This window comes from Vombatus ursinus, unplaced genomic scaffold, assembly GCF_900497805.2.
Source record: "Vombatus ursinus unplaced genomic scaffold, bare-nosed wombat genome assembly UNPS02014802.1, whole genome shotgun sequence".
In the NCBI taxonomy this organism is placed as follows: domain Eukaryota; kingdom Metazoa; phylum Chordata; class Mammalia; order Diprotodontia; family Vombatidae; genus Vombatus; species Vombatus ursinus.
The window spans coordinates 21,355,718-21,376,037 of record NW_020954580.1 but is presented as its reverse complement, the minus strand read 5'-3'; the positions used below and the strand labels follow the sequence as shown (position 1 = coordinate 21,376,037).

General features: G+C 36.8%; 1 protein-coding gene across 1 annotated transcript in view; it reads left to right on the top strand.

Annotated features, from left to right (window-relative positions):
• Positions 1-274: 274 nt before the first annotated feature.
• Positions 275-20,320, top strand: part of PARD3B (par-3 family cell polarity regulator beta) — a 1,282,153-nt gene continuing 1,262,107 nt past the window's right edge. Inside the window, exon 1 of the mRNA XM_027873670.1 lies at positions 275-537. Within this exon, the coding sequence (XP_027729471.1) occupies positions 418-537 (120 nt within the window). The 5' untranslated portion in view covers positions 275-417. The remainder of the gene's footprint in view (positions 538-20,320) is intronic.

Genomic DNA, 20,320 nt, shown 5'->3' with positions numbered 1-20,320 from the left:
AGCGCCGGCCGGAGCGGAGCCGGGCGCACCGGAGCGGAGCGCAGCGCAGTGCGAGCCGAGGAGCAGCACCTCCGCGTCGCTGTCCCGCGCGCGGCCGGCCCTTTACGGGCACACTCAGCCCCCTCCCCTGCCCCGGGGCGCGGGGCTCCCTGGCCCCAAGTGCCAGAGCCCCCAGAGGGACGCGAGGAAGGCGGGGGAGCCGCGCGCCCCCAGGTGGGCGTGCCTCCCGGGACGGGGCGGACACACCTGTTCCCAGCGCCGCCCCCCTGCGTTCCCGATCCCCTTGACCTCCAGCCTTAGCCAGGGCCCCAGGAGTCCGGGCAACCCCGCTCCCCTCCTACCCACGCCCGACCCTCCCCGCCCTGCACTGTTGTTCTGGTTGCCGGGGTGTCCTGTACTGGTGACCACTTGGCGAGGATGAAAGTGACCGTCTGTTTCGGGAGGATGGGGATTGTGGTTCCCTGCAAGGAGGGGCAGCTTCGTGTCCGAGACCTCACCCAGCAGGCTCTTCAGCGCTACCTCAAAGCCAAGGAGAAGGTAAAGCCAGCCTTTGGATGGGGGTACTACTTAGGGGTGTGTGGAGCAGGACCAAGGAAGGGAGTGCGGCAAAGATGCCGTTCCTTCCTCCCCACACTACCTCTCTACCTGGGGAACTCCCAAACACACCTGACACTTGTCTAATGCCCAGGGTGGAGTCCAGGTAACCCCCCCGGAACTCAGATCCAAGTGTTGGGAACTCCCAGGCCTCTCGGGGCATAGGTCACAGAAGCAGATATATAAAGCCATACTTTCTGCGCTCAGATTTTCTTCTGCATTTCATTTTACTTCTTTAGAGAAGTCTGTTGGCTTTTGTGGTTTAGGAGTGTTGTGAGGATATAGACTAAAAGATCTGGGATTGACCATAATGCTTTTTCAGGCTCTTTTTCTCTTCTTCCCCAAGGAAATTATTGGTATCAAGAGTTTATTTGGTCTAGGTAATAGATGTTTTTGCAAGTAGTGTTTCAACCTCTAATTAGGCTGGTTTTCAGTGACTTGCAGAAACTCTGGTAGGAGGATGAAGTAGTTACTTATACTATCCCATTCACTTTTTTTTTTTTTTGAGAAAACGGTTCCAGAAATCAGTGACAAGTTAGAACTAGTGTTCTATTTCTATATCATGTTAAGGAGTGTTAAAGTGTGTATGGAATTCAGAAAGGTAAGTTGAAAAATAAAACTTACTGTAAAATAAAACCCTTCTTAAAATTGAGGCAGCTAGGTAGCTCGATGGGGCTAGCAGTCAGGATAGACCTGAGTTCAAATCCTGTCTTAGACACTTGTTAGCTGTGGCAAGTCACTTAACTTTTGTTTACCTTATCCACTAGAGAAGAAATGGAAAAGCACTCCATATCTTTGCCAAGAAAACTCCATGGACAGTTGTTGGTGTTCTGTGGTACACAGGATCAGGAAGAGTCAAACAGGACTGAACAATAATTACCTCTTAAAATTCCATAACGGTTTTTGTTTGTTTGTTTTTTTGGTTTTTTTTTTGCTTTGGGTACCTTTAAATTAATTATTTAAATATTTTGTTAATGACCAAAGGGATTTTGTGATCCTAGGCATTAGTATTCCAAGGGCTCTTAGAGTTCATTTACTCCCACTCCTCCCTCCCCCCCCAACCTTTTTAAAACCAGATGAGTAAACTGAAGCTCAGAGAATTTAAGTCACTTGCCCACAAGTCACACAGCTGAGCTGCGATTTGAACCTAGGTTTTCTCATTCCAAATCAAAGACTCTTCCCACTACATACATCTTCTAACAAGACAGAATACAAACTCTGATGTTCGATGCAGTTCAACATTTATTAAGCACTTATGCTGTGTTGCCAGGCACTGTGCTAAACACTGGAGCTACAAAAATAAGGGAAAAAAGAAAGAAAAAAGAAATGGTTCCCACTTTCAAGGAGGCGAAGTTTTCTCAAGGAGGGAAATACAACATGGACAGCATCTAGATTAATATAATACAGGTGAGCATTGGAGAGATGAAAAGTGCTCAAGGAAAATTTGAGGAAAGTGAGTACAGTCTCAGCTGGGGTCAGGGAAAGCTTCATGGAGAAGGGTGCACCTGAACTGAGCTTTTTTGAAGGGAAGACAAGGATTCTAAATGGTGGAGATGAAGAAAATGTGCAGTCTAGAGATGGAGGAAAGTTTCTGTAAATTCAGTGAAGAAAGTAAGTCTAGTTCAGAAAATAGCTAAACATCCACTTTGGCTGGAATAAAGGTGCGCAAAGGGAAGCAGCAGGAAATAAGGGTGGAAAGCTAGGCTGGAGTCAACTTGTGGAGGCCCTTACATTTTGGGTTGATAAATATGTATTTCATCCTGTAGGAAATAGGGAACCCACTGAAGCTTCTTCAGGAGGGGAGTAAAAGTCATCCTTGTATTTTAGGAAAACTGTTTTTGGCATCCTTGTGAAAGATGGATTAGAAAAAGAAGAAATAGGAAGAGTAGGTGAGAATGGATGAGGACCTCAGTGATGATGATAAGAGCAGAATAGAGGGGACTAAAGTTATGATGGGTGTATTTTTGTGTGAGTTTGCCTCTACAGAGATTCTAGAACTAGAACCTTGGACAATCCAGGCCGTGGCAACATTCAAAGAAATTAGAAACTATGTCTTCCAGGGAACTTCATGAAGTGTATGACATATCTCTAAGATGAACATGAACATGTATGACATATCTCTAAATGAAATAACTTCATAAAGTGTATGACATATCTCTAAGATATGTCACTCTTTGCTACAAGTAAATTCTCATACAGAATGACATGGAAACAAAGCACTACTTTAATGAATATATTCGACTTCAGGGATACATTTCATGCTGTTTGTAATAAAGTCATACTTTGGAGAATACTCTAGCTGTCATGAATGTTAAACATTTGTTAAATGCTTACCACCCACAGTATGGACACTACCCCCCTCAAATGTGTGAAACACTTTGCTAGCCATTAGGCCAGATGGATTAATTAGAACACGGTCTCTTCTCATGGGGCTTATATTCCATTTGGGGACATGAAACATACACAAATAACTGTGTGTGGGGGTGTTCACCTGGAGTGTGGGAACTTCTTTAAAAAGTATTTTGATAACTGCATTTCAATATAATTGGTTTTCTGTGTATTTCTTTCTTTCTTACTTTGTGCATTTAAAATCATCATTCTGAGAAGAGGTCCATAGGCTTCACCAGACCTATGATCCTAAAATGATTAAGAACTCAGGAACTGGAAGTTCGTAGAAGGCTTCATAGAGTTATGACATTTGAATTGGGTCACAAAGGCATTTTAGGAATAGAGAATGACATGAACATTTAATGTAATTTACCAAAATTTAACTCCTTACTGACTATAATGGATAAAATCTTACCTTTGTATAGTCCTTTGACCTTTTCAAAGTTCTTTGATTTATCTTTTTTGATACACCTAAAAACGGAGCTGGGCAGTATATATGTTATTATCCTCATTTGACAGCTGAAGAAACTGAAGCTCAGAGAGACTAAAGTACACTTTGGTGCTTAAGGTCCTCTAGTTAGTTAGTAGCCAGACTGGGGCTAGAATAACCCTGTTTATTTGAATATTTCACTCTTGTTTTCATCACATTCTATTGCCTCCTGTCATCCTGACATGTCAGTTTCTATAAAGTATACTTTCTGCACAGCTTTCACCACTGTTCAAATTGTACATTAATGATGAAATTTCTACACCTAGAATTGAGATTTTTTTTTGACTTGAAAATCAATTATAATGTCTGCATTCATATTCCACCAACTTTTGAAAGTTAGCTACAATTAAGAATAGAAATGAACTTCAAGAAAATTTTATCAGAGAATTATTTTGGTGAGGTTTTTTTTTGCATTCCTGTTATAAAAAAATTGATATGTCTTGTACACTTATAAGGCTAAGGTGCAGAGCTGTCCAGGTCATAGGAATATGCTGTAACAGCGGAGCATATGATTCACAAAAAACACCAATGCTTGTTATTATTCATTTTTTCTATTAGATGATGTTTAGTGAATTGCAATTTACTTTTAAAAGGCACTTGCATCATTCGCATTCTGGACTCAATGTAATTTATATATTACAGGACACATTATAATTGCATTGATCAGTTTATTATAGTTACCTGACATTACATTTTTCTGTGTTTATATTTACATATCAGTAAGTTTGTGACATTTAAAGGTCATCTGCTGCTTATAAAATGCTGATTTTTTTCACATTTGTAAAATCCCAATTTAAAAAAATAGCAACTGTGTTTTCCATTCATCTCCTTCCTTCTCCACAAACACCAAACCAGAAATCCACTCCTCTCCTTAAAATTCTTAAACCATTAAAAATTTTGAATAAATGCTCCATGCCAATTGGTATTTCCAATTATTAAAAATTCAAAAGTACATGTGAAGAATGTTTCTTCCATTAGTTATGTGTGAGAAACAAAAGGGTATTAGTAAAGCAAGTTGGAAAATACTGTTTTTGTTAACTTACTCTAAATCAGTGAAATTTTTCAAATGCCTCTTTTTCCTCACAGGATTTCTAAAGTTTGTATATTGATCCTTCCTACTGAAAAGTAATACCCTGTATATATTATGAAATCTTTCAACCTGTGCATGCCATATGAATTTCATTGATAGAAACTTTGGTTTACTTATGAAAAAAGTATGTACTCGAAACTAACTCTTAAATAAAATAAAAATGCAAATCATCTGTAGGCCATCCTAAATTTTTAAAATTATTGATCAAAAACAAATAGTGGTGCCATTTTTCTGTAGAAGGGTGCCAAATAATTGCATTGCCTTAAAATGTAGCAATTTTATATTTGCTAACTACATGAAGGATGAACACAATTGTTTGAGCTCCTATTTTATTATGTAGGTTATATAGACCATATAAAAAAGCAGTCTTGTTTCTGAGTAATACCTCAGGCTTCTTTGTAATTTGATTTGAACTTTCCACATGAAAGAAGAATAAAATTATGTGCACGATCTTGTAGGCCATGGATAAAGAGTGCTGTAAAAAGACATTTATGGGGGAGAATAAGCATAGTAAATCTCTGTAGTTCAGGGGCTTAATTTAATAGACAGTCAAGTTTAAAGATTTAGGATAGGAACTGAGATTTCTAAATAGTCTGGAAGGTAAATGAGGCATAAAGAAACTTCAGGATTTTGTGGGCAGTGTGAGAGAGGCATCAACCACCTGCTGAGGAGAAACAAAGAAAGCTGGTATTTGTGGAATGTAGGGAATAGGCTGAGTCAGCAAGAGATAAGACCGGAAGTAGGTGGGAACATAGATTGATGGAGAGATCTTGTCCAAGACTTCAAAGGTAGAGGAACCTTTAATTATGAGTACTGAAATTTGGGGGTAAAATTTGTGCACATGAATCTTTGCTTCCAATTTGATTGGTGAATTGAGTTTGGGCTATCATTTTGACAAACGGTACCACAAAGGCACTAAAGTAGAAAGAGACAGGAAAGCCTGGGAAGAGAAATATATGACTTATAGATATCCTGTTAATTCATGAGTTTGTTCCCTTGCTCAAATGGTACCATGTGTTTGGTTTATGAAACCAATTGAAGTAGTTAGCACAGTACCTTGTGTGCAGTAGGTATTTAGTATTTTTAATTGATTTTAAATGGATATTTTGCAGCTCTTGTCAAGTTGTGTCCAACTCTTTGTGACCCCATTTGGAGTTTTCTTGGCAAAGAAACTAGAGTGGTTTGCCATTTCCTTCTCCAGCTCTTTTTACAGACAAGAAAACTGAGGCAAACAGGATTTAGTGACTTGCCCAAGGCAACCATCTAGTAAGTGTCAGAGGTCAGATTTGAACTCAGGTCTTCCTGATTCCAGGCCTGGTGCTCTATCCCAAGGTGCCACTTAGCTGCCTGGATTTTAAATGGATAATTCAGCTTTAAAGATTAAGGATATTACAGCCTTGGTTAGAGTAGATATTATTAAATGCACGTTCCATTTTGTAGGTAGAAGAGCAGGAAGGGAATAAGCATTAATGTAATATCTGTGTGGCAGGTACTTTGCTAAACACTTGTTACAAATATCTCATTTGATCCTCACAATAATCCTGCAAGATAGGTGCTACTACTATTTTCATTTTATAGTTGAGGAACTGAGGCAGAGGTTAAGTGACTTACCTGGGGTCACACAGCTATTAAGTGTCAGAGATCACATTTGAACTCAGGTCTTCCCGTCTCCAGGCCTAGAGCTCTGTCCACTGTGCTACCTGCTACCTGGTGAAGCAACTCAAGGGAGGTAAAGTAGTTGTAGGAGTGGAAGGAAAGTGTATGAGGCAATATAGACTTTTTTCTTTTCAAGTAAACTGAACCAAATATGGCTGGGTTAGGTAGAGAGGTATGGTAAGAGTGAAAGCTCACACAAAAGAAAGAGAAATCTATTGAGAAAGGTATGATGCTTTAAGTGAATGGGAGAGTAATGTATAAAGTTAAATTTATAAGCTAGTGGGCACAGTGACATAGAAAAAGGTCAGTTACCAGATTGTCTTCAAGTATATAAATAAACACTTTTTGAACACTTCTCAGAAACTTGTCAGACCTTTTCTTAGATGATCTATTTAAACAGTTTAATAATCTTTCTGCTTTACTAGTTGATAATAACTTTCTAAGTGAGAACAGGATTAAAACTAGAACTCTGGATTCCTAGAAGGATCAGTATCTAAGAAAAGTTGTTGATGTAACAAATGAGACTCCTAATTATTTAAGGATAATATTATCTGAGAAGTTCTTGGAAGTGTAATTGATTCTTTGTTTTAACTTTTCATGTATTTGTACCGTTTTCTCTCCAACTGTATTATATTCCTGTGTATCACTTGCAGTGTCCTACACATTGTAGGCACTCAGATATTTGTTAGGTTGATCTGATTTATGATTGGATAAACTTAAGCCTTTTTGCATTTCCTAGAAGATTTGCAGATGTTATGAACTGAAGATAACATTAATGACTCAACATCACTTAGTGGGGCCTTTGAGTTGGTTTGGTTTACTAGTAGTGATTTTTGCTGATCCATCACGAACTGTAGCCTGGCCCTTCTTCTGACCAGGGGTGGGTATTCAGGAAAATCTGACTGGCTATGGTTGGGGAGACAAGAATATTCAATATTAAAGAAAAATTAAGCTGACTCCATTGGGGAAATGAATCTCCAATCTTGGCCTCATTGGTAATATACCCCCATGTTTGGTTAAGCAGTCATTGATTCATGGTGGGATCTGTGATTGTGACTCCCATAACTATCTTCAAAGGAATTTAGTTGGGGGAGAGTTTTTCATTATCTAATGTAGTTGTTACTTTCACATTCTTGTTGACATTGTCATTTGGCCAGCTTTATTAAAGACTTTGTTGACATAAAGGGATCTTTGTTTACACTAACCTCTGGGAACTCCCAGGAAGAGAGAACCTTCTAGGACTTCAGTCTTAACCTGAAGCTGAGCCAGGATGTTTGTTGAGGTAGCTTGGGTCTGCCATATAGGTTCTTTGCCTTAGTCAGGGAAGTTCTGGGATTCATCCTATCATGGAAGAGAGCATCGTTAAGGATATGAAATTTGACAGATCTTTATAGTGTGATTTGAATCATTGTAAATTTCTTAGAATTCTGACAAGACCATGTTAAAAATGGAAGTTCAAAAAGTAATTTTAAGCCACATTAATAAGTTGCTGTTGCATTTGTTCTTTTTGGACTTTTTCACTAGTACCCTTTTCCATTAGCTTGAGGAATCAAGAGTTGGTTCATTTTTTCTCATTTTACAGTAAAGCCATACGTTGATTTTGCCTAAAGTCACCTGGAATGGAGAGAAAATAACAATACAAGAGTGTATGTCTATTTTCATACTCTATATGACAGATGTTTTGACTTTACATGGTGTCTGTCATGAAATTGGACTTGGCCTTGAAGCTTGATCTTCAAGTCCAAAGTTTTAAGTTGTATTTTCAGCCCTAGTCTTTACCAGCTATGTTACCATGGCCATGCCACATCACCTCTCAAAAAAAAAAAAGGACATCTATTATGATCTGACTAACAAAACATGATAAAATACTTCAATTCCCCCCCTTATTTCCATGTTTTGCTATGTTAAGGGCTTGTACCTTTTTTTTAGAATGAAGCTAATTTGGATTAGGACTTAAACGATTTAAAGTTTTAAATAGCATATTAACAAAAAAGAGGCTTGCTCATTTTCTTTGACCTTTATAGCTTATTCTGTGAGGTAAACACTTGGGGACAAAAAATATGGGTATGTAGGCTACTTTAAGAAAGTAAAGAGACCCTATTATGGAGAGGCAGGTTAGTGAGGTGGGAAGAATTCCAGACTGGAAGTCAGAAGACTGTGAGACATTGGATGTTCTGAGACTCAGTTTTCTCAACCTTTCAGTTAGAGCATTAGATTAGATCAGGAATTCTTACAATGGCAGTGTAATGAAGTCTTCAGATCCCTTGTCAGAATAATGTTTTTAAGTGAATAAAATAAAATACACAGGACTGGAAAGGAAACCAATTATATTTAAATATAATTATCAAAATAGTTAAGAAAATAAGACATGGATCCCAGGATAAGCTGTGGACTAGATGATCTTTAAAGTTCTTTCTGAGTCAAGTCAACAAGCATATTAAACTCATGCTGAATGCTTGGAAAAACCTTCTTGTAGAAGATGAAATTTAGCTGAGATTTGAAGAAGCCAGGGAAGCCAAGAAGATCTAATACATTGTATTATGGAGAGAAAACTTTGAAGAAACTGATTTGAGTGTTTCCCACTGTAATAGAAATGACCATTTTCAGAGTTTGTTGTTAGGAATGTTCAAAATTTAAATTAGAGATGTACCCTCAATTTTTGCAAAAACTGTCTCAGAGAATTTCTTAAAGATCTTTTTTCCCAAGATTTTTTTGCAATAAGTATCTTAAAGAACTTTAGCAAGATCTTAAGATCATCTTTAAAATGTCAATATAGACTGACTTTAGGGAATTGGAAAGGAAACTTCTTCTGAATCTTTTCTGTAAAGTAGATAATATATAATCACCTAATTTATATTTTACAAGCATGATTATTCTTGAGTTTTCTGAAAGCAGGATGTACCTTTTTATTATGTATTTTCTCTCTTTAATGTGATTAAGTATTAGACTAACATTGTTTAATTCTTCTTTAATATTGATGCTTCACAGTCAGTAGACTTAACAGTACTTTGTACTTGGAATACATTGACTCTTTAATACCAACTTTAAGACTTGGGAGCTTGTCTAAATTGTTGTCTATTTGAGATTTAGCATTAAGCAGTTTGGATTTTCAACAGCAGAACTTTGTAATAGTTTTTGTATAGGGAGGATCTCTTGAAGATCCATGAGATAAATGATCTTTACTGCATTATTCAAGCAACTTTTTCCTTTAACTCTTCTAATTAATGCTGTATAAAACAAAGGATTTGGGTAAATCATTTTAATTCATTTATCCTTAATTTCCTCATCTGTAAAATATGCATAGTTATATTTACATTACCTACTTCATAGGGCTGTGATGAGTAAAAGTGTTTTTTTAAACTGAGAAGTGCTTAGTATAAATGGGAGAGATTATTCCTTTACTAAGAACACATTTTATTTTGGAGAGGTACTGTATTCATTTTTAAAAAAATAAAATTGGTAGTTCCATTAAAATCTGCTGTAAATACCTAACTTTAAGCTCATAGGACTATGGGTACAGTATAGACTGGGTATGAAGTTGGCAGTTTTGAGTATGGAATATCAATTGTCCTTCTTAAGCTGGAGAGATGAGAGTTGGATCTTGAGGCTTACTAAAGGTCAGTGCCTGGCTCAGAAATAGGTTGGCTCAGAAATTCTTGTAACTTCATAAATCCTTGGAAAAATTGAAAGCCTGACTTATTAGTCATTCTGTGAAGATAATTTTTTTTCCCTTTGTCATAACATGAATTGTATTGTGAACTTTTAATATTGGGTTCTGGGTTACTACCTTTTTGTGGGAAAGAGACAGGATAGGATAAACAATCCTAGCTTTTGTATTTATAGACACCTACAGATTCTGAAGAATATAGCTTGACAAAGATATTTGATCTGAAGCAGCTCTACATAGATCTTGACAAAATGCAATGAAATACTGATGACTCTGGTTCGAAGCTATTACCGGTCCAAGTTTGATTTCATATTGTGTAAATTCAGTTTGGTTTACATTTTAAACTTTATTCTTTTTTTGTTCTAGGTTATTCATAGATGACATCTCTGAAAAAAATGACCTTTTTATTTCAACTGCCGTGTGTTGTCAGTATTTAACATGTTTTCTGGCTTAACTTGACTTTTAGGCTTTTGCAGAAAAATGTGTGGGAGAAGCTTGTTGATTTCCTTTCCTACTTCCCACAATGACTGTTCTCAGTCTTTCCTAATTTGTTCAATCCCTTAATTCCCTAACTCTCAGCAGATGAGAAATAGAGACTGTTTGGCTTAAGTTCCATCAACTTTCCTCTTTCCTTCAGAATGTATTTGTATCTACAGCATATCCTCTTCTCCAAAGTTGGGACTTTTTATTCTAAGAAGGTGAAGGTTGAGAAGTGATGTGAGTGAAATCCAAAAATCATGGATAAAATTGGGAAGGTGAACATAGTTTGTCCACCAGCTTCTGAGATATTAGTATTAGGAAGCACTCTTTAAAAACAGAGTAAGATAAGTTAAAGATACTAAACCTGCTTCACAAATTCACTACCTCCAACAACCTGTTAAGGCAGAAAATATAAATTGATTCAAAAAGGCTTATTTAGAAAGATTTATGAACAATAGCAGCATAAATGACTCAAAGAAAATTTGGGCTATATCTAATCTTTATAGTTAAAATCAAGGAGGACTGCCATGTTCTCCAGTGAAATATCTCCTGAGTCCTCTTTTGAAACAGATTACTGGGAAATTTGGATTTGGGGGTCTGATTTAACATGGCAACTTAAATTTTTATTTCATGGTCAATGTACCAGTTTGATTAGAGCAAAGGCTTCATATAGAGGAATAGTAGAAGATCAATTAGGTGGAAATTGGACTGTAGGAGGGTCTTGCATGTTAGAGGAATTTGAATTTTGTCCTCTAGGCATAGTAACATAATTAAAATCATATTTTAGGAAGAATAATCCTTGTGTGGTGTTTCAGGACCTAGATTTCAGTCTTGGATGTATCACTTATATTCTAAGGGTTAGACTAATTAAATCTTTGCTAAAGTTCTTTCCTGTAATCCTAATGTGTTAGGTATATGTAAAATGAGTTAGAAATGAGTCTAGAGTTAGGGAGATCAATTAGGATCATGTAATGAGAAGTGCAGTGGAAAGAACATTGACTCTAAGGTCAGAAGACCCTAGGTTCAAATCCTTTCTCTGATGCGTTGGCTTACTACACTACTGTACGTGGCCATGGCCAAATTACTTAACTGCTCTGGGCCTTGGTTTCCTCATTTGTATGAGAGCCTATGAGGGTCCTCCCACCTCTCACTCTGTGACCCTGCAGCTAGCCCAGGGCTATTGATAGTTCCTCTAATACCTATACAGTTTTTTTTTTAATCTCTTTATTTCTGCTATAACACTTAAAATAAAATTCACTAACTCGAACTGTTAGTGGAGTTATAGTGATTAGAAAGTACTTTGAATTATGGAATATCAATGTGGTATATATAGTGGGAAAGTACTTGATTGGCGATTAGAGACCCTGGGTTCTAGTCCTGTCTCTGCCTCCAATAAGCTGTGTGATTTTGGGTTGTCATTTAATCTTTCAGGGCCTCAGTTTTTCATCTGTAAAGTGAGTAAGTTGGCTAGATTACCACTTTAATATATTTTCAAGGTCTAAAAAGAATTATTGCTCTTATTCCATGACTTGTTACATTGGAGCATATGTATATATGTATATATAGACATATATGCATCTGTACATTTATGTTTGTATATCTGTGTATATATCTATGCCTGTATTATGTATGTGTATCTATGCAAATATAAATTTCTAGACATAGAAATGAATGTATACATGCATTATAAAATATAAATATATGTATGATGAAACCTACCTAAATCTACATATGCATATGTATAAATTTACATGTATATATGAATGGATAAATATGTGCACACACATATGTACTCTGTATATATATAGAGTCCCTGGCACTAACTCTTATTTTTATGAGAAATCTTTTTCAAGGCTGCTGTGATGAATAGGTGACTGATTTGTAGTTATCAGTATAATGCAAAAATATCTTTATTTTATTTTTTAAAAAGTTCATTTGCTCAAGACTTTTTCTTCATAGTTATTCACATGTTTTCTCCCTAATTAGAGTGTAAGCTGCTTCTTTTTTTTTTTTTTTTTTGCTAGGCAATTGGGGTTAAGTGACTTGCCCAGCGTCACACAGCTAGTAAGTGTCACGCGTTGTGTATCTGAGATGGCATTTGAACTCAGGTCCTCCTGACTCCAAGGCCAGTGCTCCATCTACTGCGCCACCTAGCTTCCCCCAGATTGTAAACTTCTTGATGACAAAGATTGATTTTTCTTTTATGTCTGTACAATCCTTTGTATAGTGTATAATCCTACAATAGGTATTTAATAAATATTAGACTGTCAGATTAACATAGATTCTGAATTAGTGTGGATTTGTATTGATTCTTGTTTCATGTTATTCACCTCTACATATTATCTATTCCTTTCAAATTGGCCTGCTAGCTGTTGCCTGTACAAAACAGTTAATCTCCTACTTGCAAGCCTTTTCCCGGTGTGTTTCCCAATTCTGAAATCAATCACTTCCTCCTTTCTTCCATGTAGAATCCCATGTGACTTTTAAATATATCTCTGATGATGCTGCTGACATGAGAGAAACCTTTCTTGTTCCGACCAGTTAGAAATACTCTGAGTCATTTTGTAATTGGTTATCTGTTTATATGTGTATTTCCAGTAGTAGAATATAAGCCCCCTTAGGGCAGGGACTATTTTTTTCCCCCTTTGTATTCCCTGTGGTTCACAGAATGCCATGCACCTTAGGTAGTTAAATAAATGTTTGTTTAAGTTAATGGATTTAATGACTAGGTAGAACAAAATGAAGCCTTGAAGAGGCTCCTTGGAGCCCATTCATACTTAAAATTATTTGACTCCATGAGAGAGGTTAAGTAAAGAGTTCAACCATGAGCTATCCCCAAAGGGCCTGCCTCACTGTATTATGGTACCCTTTGTTAATGGTTCTGTCAATTGTGTCTGACTCTTAGAGACCGAATTTGGGGTTTTCTTGTAGAAGATACTGGAGTGGTTTGCTAGTTTCTTCTCTAGCTCATTTTACAGATGAGGAAACTGAGGCAAACAGGGTTAAGTAACTTGCCTAGCGGTCACACAGCTAGTGTCTGAGGCCAGATTTGAACTCAGGTCTTCCTGACCCCTGGCTTGGTGCTCTACAGTGCCCTACTTAGCTGCCCAATATGCACCAAGATGGAGTTAATATGCACTCTATCCACTGTGCCACCTAGCTGCCCAATATGGTGCCCTAAGGTGGAGTTAATATGCATAATGATGATTGTGGGACCTCAGTGAAAAGTTAAAGTTTGACCCAGTATATATCCCATTTAAGAAACCAGGGAACTGTGTAATAAGTTTTGGAAAGATTTCCATCCTAGAAATAGTTTATATATATATATATATAGTATATAATAATGTATAATGTTACATATAATGTGTGTGTGTATATATATATATATATATAAATAAAAACTATTTCTGGAATGGAAGTCTTATATATATACACACACATACATACATATATATTATATGTTTTGTACTTAAAGAGTTAAGCTTTGTGCATCTGGAAAATTCAGGGCTGTAAAACAGTGCAATTGTGTATAATAAATATGCATTTTATTGAGCCTGGGTGAAATCCTGTCCCAACTGTTGACCTCCATTTCTTGGGTTGCCTTTGTTATGGGACCCCATTTGTTTTTTGGGCTCTTCGCCTCATAGTTGTCAGGGTGTGAAATTTTTCTACTATATCTTCTGCCTTAGTTGATTTTCTTATTTTCCAGTCAGAGTATCAATTGCCACACACCCCTTCTGCTGCTTCTAATCTCTGCTGGACACTGCTGCCACCACCCACTGCTTCCAATTCCCCAGTTTCTGCCGCCTGCTGCATGCCTCCCTAGTCCTCTTTTCACTTTTCTTCTTCTTGTCTTTGGTTTCCTTTCACCTGTGTATATTTTAACTTCAATGTTGAAAAGACTAACCTATTATAGATATGGTTAGCCAATCAGAATATTCCTTTTTTTCCCCATGGGCTGAACTGAGCAATAATAGTTCAAAGGATTTCAGGATGCCCGATGCCAAGTAGGTGAGGTTTTATTGTAGTGACTGGTTATCATTCATGGGGAACCCCTAACCCCACCCTTCCATTTGTATGCCCTGAAGTTTTATTTTAACATTTTCTTTTTTTGTTTGGTGTGAAAAAAAAACTTTGTAAGAAGTCTTTGCAAAACACATAATTCTTTAGCTAATGGCTAGATCCCTTTTCCTCATAATCCAAGTATTCATCTTTGCAGTTAAAAAAAAGTTTTCTAAATTTCCTTGAATTCTTTTCAGTTATTTTCTTATCCATTAATTAATAGCTGTTCCTCTAAGTTTATAATCCATTCACTCTTTGATGGTGTTGTCCCCATTTTTTCCAATAACAGAAGATGGTTCTTTTGATGGGATATTTTGGTTGTCACAGTTGCAATTGCTTGCCTCCTTTAGCATTTTCACAGGGACTCTTCATTTTGAATTGGATGCTAATATCCTTATGTGTTCAGTAATCTGCATAGTTACATTTATAATTTGCATCTATTCCTAGGGAGAGCTAGTCTGGGAATTGGGAAGCCCAAGGCTTAAGTCTCATCTCTGCCATCTACAGGATGTGTGATTTTGGGCAAGTCACTTAACTTCTCAGTGTTCTGGACAACTCTATGAGGCTTTAAGTTGTAGAGCAAGTCCTGATTTGCCTTGGGTGAAGTTTCATCTGTGAGAAAGTTCTCTACACTAATGATCCCATTGTAAGTCCATTTATTTTTTTATCCGTATGTATTGCTATACTTGCTGTTCAGTTGTGTCCAACTCTTTGTAAACTGTATACGGGTTTTCTTGGCAGATATACTGGAGTGGTTTGTCATTTCCTTCCCTAGTGGAGTAAGGTAAATAGAGGTTAAGTGACTTGCCCATGGTCACACAGCTTGTGAGAGTCTGAGGGTCAGATTGGAACTTAGGTCTTCCTGATTCCAGGCTCAGCCCTGTATCCCCTGAGCCACCCAGCTGCCTCATTGCTATGCTTATGAATAGGAAATGAAATCATATTGGTCACTTGTTTATTACAGTATAGATTAATCCATATGACTTTTTATTTGAGGTTAAAACACTAATTTGATAGTGGTGTTAAATCCTTAATATGTTTAAAAGAACCTTAAAAAGGCATTTAAACAACTAAACTTCAGACTCCTGTGAAAATCTAGGTTATCACAAGTGATCTTAAAAGTGAATTTTATTCACTTGAACTGAAGACTTTTTTTTTTAAGAAAAGAGTTCACGAGATTATCTCCAGTTTGGTAATTGTTAATGAAACTGTGAGAATTTCTTCCTAACCTCCCCTTTGGAGTCTGACTGAAACTAAATTTTGAATGGGGTGGTACTCTTGGGTCCTCCCAACCATTCCCAGCAGAGATTTAGGGCATTGCTAATGTGCCCCATTGTCTTCTTTGCCTAACCGAGTAGCTTCAGATTCACTGTGCTAACTTTATTCAAATTTCAGTGACTTGAAGGAAAGGATTATGTTTAATTTGAATTCACTTTATATTCACTTAATTACTCTCAGTTTGTGATCTTGGACAATTACTCCTTCTTTTGATCACAATTAGATTTTCCTGGTTCCCTGGAAGTACTGCGCTATGGAAGGCCAAGTTTATTTTTATGTTCCTTCATACAGCCACATGGATTTCTTGTAAATAAATATCAATTACAATGGTAACTCCCATTTTAAGATATTTACCTGATTTATTATACTTTAATAAGGACTCATTCTTACAGATATACTTTCCAGGTTCAAATATGCTGTTGCTCTCTTTTGCCTGAGTTTAAGACAAGCATCAGATGACCAGTGTCCTCATATCTACCCTGTAACTCAGATATAATCAGATTCAAGAGTTGGTGGCTTGAGATTTTGTCTCTGCCTCTTAGCCTTTTAAAAGAGACAATCCAAAATAGTATTCTCTGGATTTGGAATTTGAATTTCAGTTATGCTACTTACTTGTGGGAAAGTAATTTACCCCTGTTACCCAATCTGTATAATAGAATAATACTTATTCTGTTCATTTCATAGGATTCATATAGTGTGAGAAAAGTACATGAAAACTTTAAAGTACTGTATACAACATTCAAAAAGCATCAATTAAGGGCCTGTTAGGTATTAGCAACTCAGCTAGTTGCTGGTGAAACAAAGATAAAAATGAAATAGCCCCTCTACTCAAGAAACTGACATTATAGAGAGAGTGACGCTATGTAGGGGCACATGATTTGGCCATTTAGTGGCTATCCTCTTATATGGAATATCCCAAGGCCCAGAGGAGAGGAGGCACAGCAAATAAAATTCAAGATATGAAATTCCACTTTTCAGAAACACTTATTTCACAAATGAAAAGCTGTTTGTGCATTGTCTCATAAGTCATTTAAAATTTTTTTTAAAACGTGCTGACATTTCATATTTGAAGATATTACCAATCTACTAATTTTCTAAGAGTGATGATAGGTTGCATTGATAGTCATACTCTTTTATCCAGTATTGCTTGTATGGTATGTATTTGCAAGGTGGCTTTGTGTATGTGTGGGGGGGAGAGGGACCTCAAGAGTATAGTTATTGACATGAAAAAAGAAGGCTCTATGTGTATATGTAAAACTAATTGGCATACAGGGGAACTGATTTAACAGCATTCAATTGGAAAATAACATTTTGCTTTAAACACAAATGCTGGTTCTCTGTTTTATGAATCAGGTAGGGGCTTCTTAGTCTCAAAGGGGATTTGTATTAATATTGAATAAAGTATCAGACTCATTGGTTTTATTTAAGAAGAGAGCTCTTATTTTGGGAAACATGGATGAAAGACACTTTAAACATTTTCTCTATTATAAAATGCTCATCTTAGGTAGACTCTGGTAGCATTTTATTTATGGTGTGTGAAGTGAAGCTAAGAAAATGGATGATTTTTTCCCCCTATCCTCTGGGAAGAGCTTATGTTAAGATGAGATCCAAAGTTAAGGAGACCCATTTCTCATCATTATTGTAAACGACAAAGTTGTAGGGAGGCTCATGATTTAGAGAACACATCCTCTCCCCTACATGTCTGGTAAGAAGACTGATGCTTCTCTTTTCACAAGTTATATTTTGAGTTAAAAGTCGATCCATTTTATTGTTAATCTGTGTGGGATAGGAATCAGTTTTAAATAGAAAAGAATCTCTAAATTCATCCATGCATCTGAATTTTGGGTGTTACTTGGAGTGTGTGTTTCTTGATACTGGAGGGTGAGGGTGGGAACATGTGTAATCAGTTTTCAGGAAAAAAGGGATGAATCATAAAGACAGTTTATGCATTTATTCACTAATATGAAGAGGCAAAAAACATGGATATTTCAGTCTTTTGGGTAAAGGATAAAAAAACCACTTCATTGATAATAATCAGTATTTATTGAATGTTGGGTGAGCCATTTGATTAGTCCACTTCATCTTTAAATTGAGGACACATTGGTACCACTTTCTTCACTGGTTGAAGTAAGGATCAAATACAAATGTGACTTATAACAGTGATTTATAAACACTGATAAAATGCTATATAAAGTGCTATTGTTAGTAGTCTATTTTTACTTTTAGTGTAAGACACTTGAAACAAAAAGTTAGGCAAGTAACATTTGTTACCATGTGTCCATGAATTTTCTTCTGGTATACAAATGCATGTGGGTTGGTAGTGTATCAGATCAAGTCACCTGACCCTGCCTGACCAGTTTCTCCTCTTAAGCAAAAGTCTACTCCTAAAGTCCTGTGGACTGTCTTTTGCAATTTTATACCTCCCCCATTCCTGGTCTGACCCTGTCTCTCCTAATCTATTGTTACTTCTCTGAGACAGGCCCAATTTCCTGAGTCAGCATTTCCAATACTGCCCCACACAGTATCAGTAGGGGTTCTTTGAGGAAAATTCAATGATAGTGAGGGCTTTTTTCCTTCTCTAAAATATTAAATATGAAATCATATGTGTATCAAAAATGCTTATGATAGGTAATAAATTTTCAATATGAAAAAGGCCTAATTTCATCCTTTGTTCTGAAATTTCTCTGACCCTCCCTTTATCCCTGGGGCATTTCATTTTCTGCAGATGGTCAGAAAAGCATTTATGGTTCCCTTCAAAACATTTTCAGTCAACTTATAAGTTCTTTCAATATATTTGATACTGCAGAGTGTTTTTGTGGCCAAATTAGTTTGAGAAATACTGTCCTGGGGATGCAGGAAATACAGAGAGCTTCTTACTCTTTTGCAGTGCTACTGGTCTTTCAGACGCTGTCCTTCACACTCACTGAAAACTCCATGAGATTTCTCAACCTGATGTTCTTGGTTCCTGTTTCTCCCCTTTGTCTATTGAACTTGACTGCTGATTCTGGAGGGCTCTATGTTACTCACAGGACCCTGAAAGGTTTTTACTGAAATGTAAATGAGTCTAACAAAGGGAGGAGGAGGAGGAGGAGGTGGCTTTTTTGTAGCTTTGGGACAGCTCTTCAGATTTGAAGTGTGATTAATTTATGCACTTTCCATTTACTGATTTTCTTTTTGCTGCACTTGATATCTTGGTATACCTTGTAAGTACTGTTCACACCTGACCCTATTTAATTTACTAGGTTTGATAGGATCACAGCCTCTAATAGTATGAAGGGGGCACTATGGAGAGGCTGTGATCTTGTCAAATCTTGTAATGCCAATTTGTCAGACATGGAATGAATTCTTTCAACGGAGGGGAAGAAGAAATTTTAAAAAATGTGAATTTGGAAACAAATTTATTTTGTTGAGAGTGCTGTAATTTTCAAAAATGCTTTGTGGAAAACAGATTATATTTATTGTGAGAAGGATTTCAGATTCTGGCAGACTAACCACTGCCGTTTACTCTTTATTTTTAAAGTGCCAGTTCTCTCGGTGCTGAATACTAATTTGCGTCTTATTTTCATGAGTTTGCATGTTATGGCCAGGAATATCTAACTTAAGTAAAACAGAAATAATGTAGCAAATCAATTTAACAAATATCATTTCCTCAAACTAAATACAATATTAAGAATTTTGTATACTTCAAATACAACTGTTTTTAAAAACCAATTAATTTAATTACTGCCTTGTTGAGAAGAAACATAAATACAGTGAGCTATAGCTGCTTGTTAGTCCTTTGAGCAGTGAGTTAGGGGGGCAGATGGATAGATAGAAGAATGGCTATGCTCCCCAGATACAGCCCTTAGACTAGTTCTTTTCTGAAGCCATCTAATCTTCTAAGAGGGATCTTAAATGTTGAATTGCCTTGATAGGCAAATTATGTCCTCATTGTTTTCCTTTTAGTTCTTTACTTTCTTGTCATCAGGCCTTGTATTCTATCTGTTGAATCTTGGTAAAAATTCTACTGTAGAAGTAAGATGCTAAGGGATGCTGTTGATTTTTTCTTTATGAAACTGAGAGAGGAAAGAGACATAGTCAGAAAGAGACTGTGATATTAAGATGATTGTTATTGAAGGAGTGGGGAGAAAGCTTGGTTCAAGTGCTGGCCCTGTCACTAAGCCTCTGTATAAATGGACAAATTCTTAACTTCAGGATTTTTATTTGATACTGTAAAAAGAAAGGCTTATACTAGATGGTCTCAAATTTTATGAAGGTGTATAATTTGTTTTTATACAATAATTGAAAATCACTTATCGTCTTTCATTTATGTAACTTGTTAGCACTGTTCTGCAGGTTGGTGTGCCTAGTCAGCTGGTCTGTCTGCTGAGATATTTGTATTCACGACATGTCCAAAGGCAGTAGAACAAATGTATGATGGCCAGGACCTAATTCTCTGTATTCTTGTTCTGAACACAATTCAGTACCATCTACCTGGTACTTGAACCTCTGGTATTTAATTCCCTAGCTCACTTTCCTACTCCTTCTCCACAGTCCCTGTACTTACTTTCCCTGTTTCTGTGGCTCAGCAGGTCTCTAGTTAGCTCCTTAACTTAGAGCTCATGGTGTTTACTAC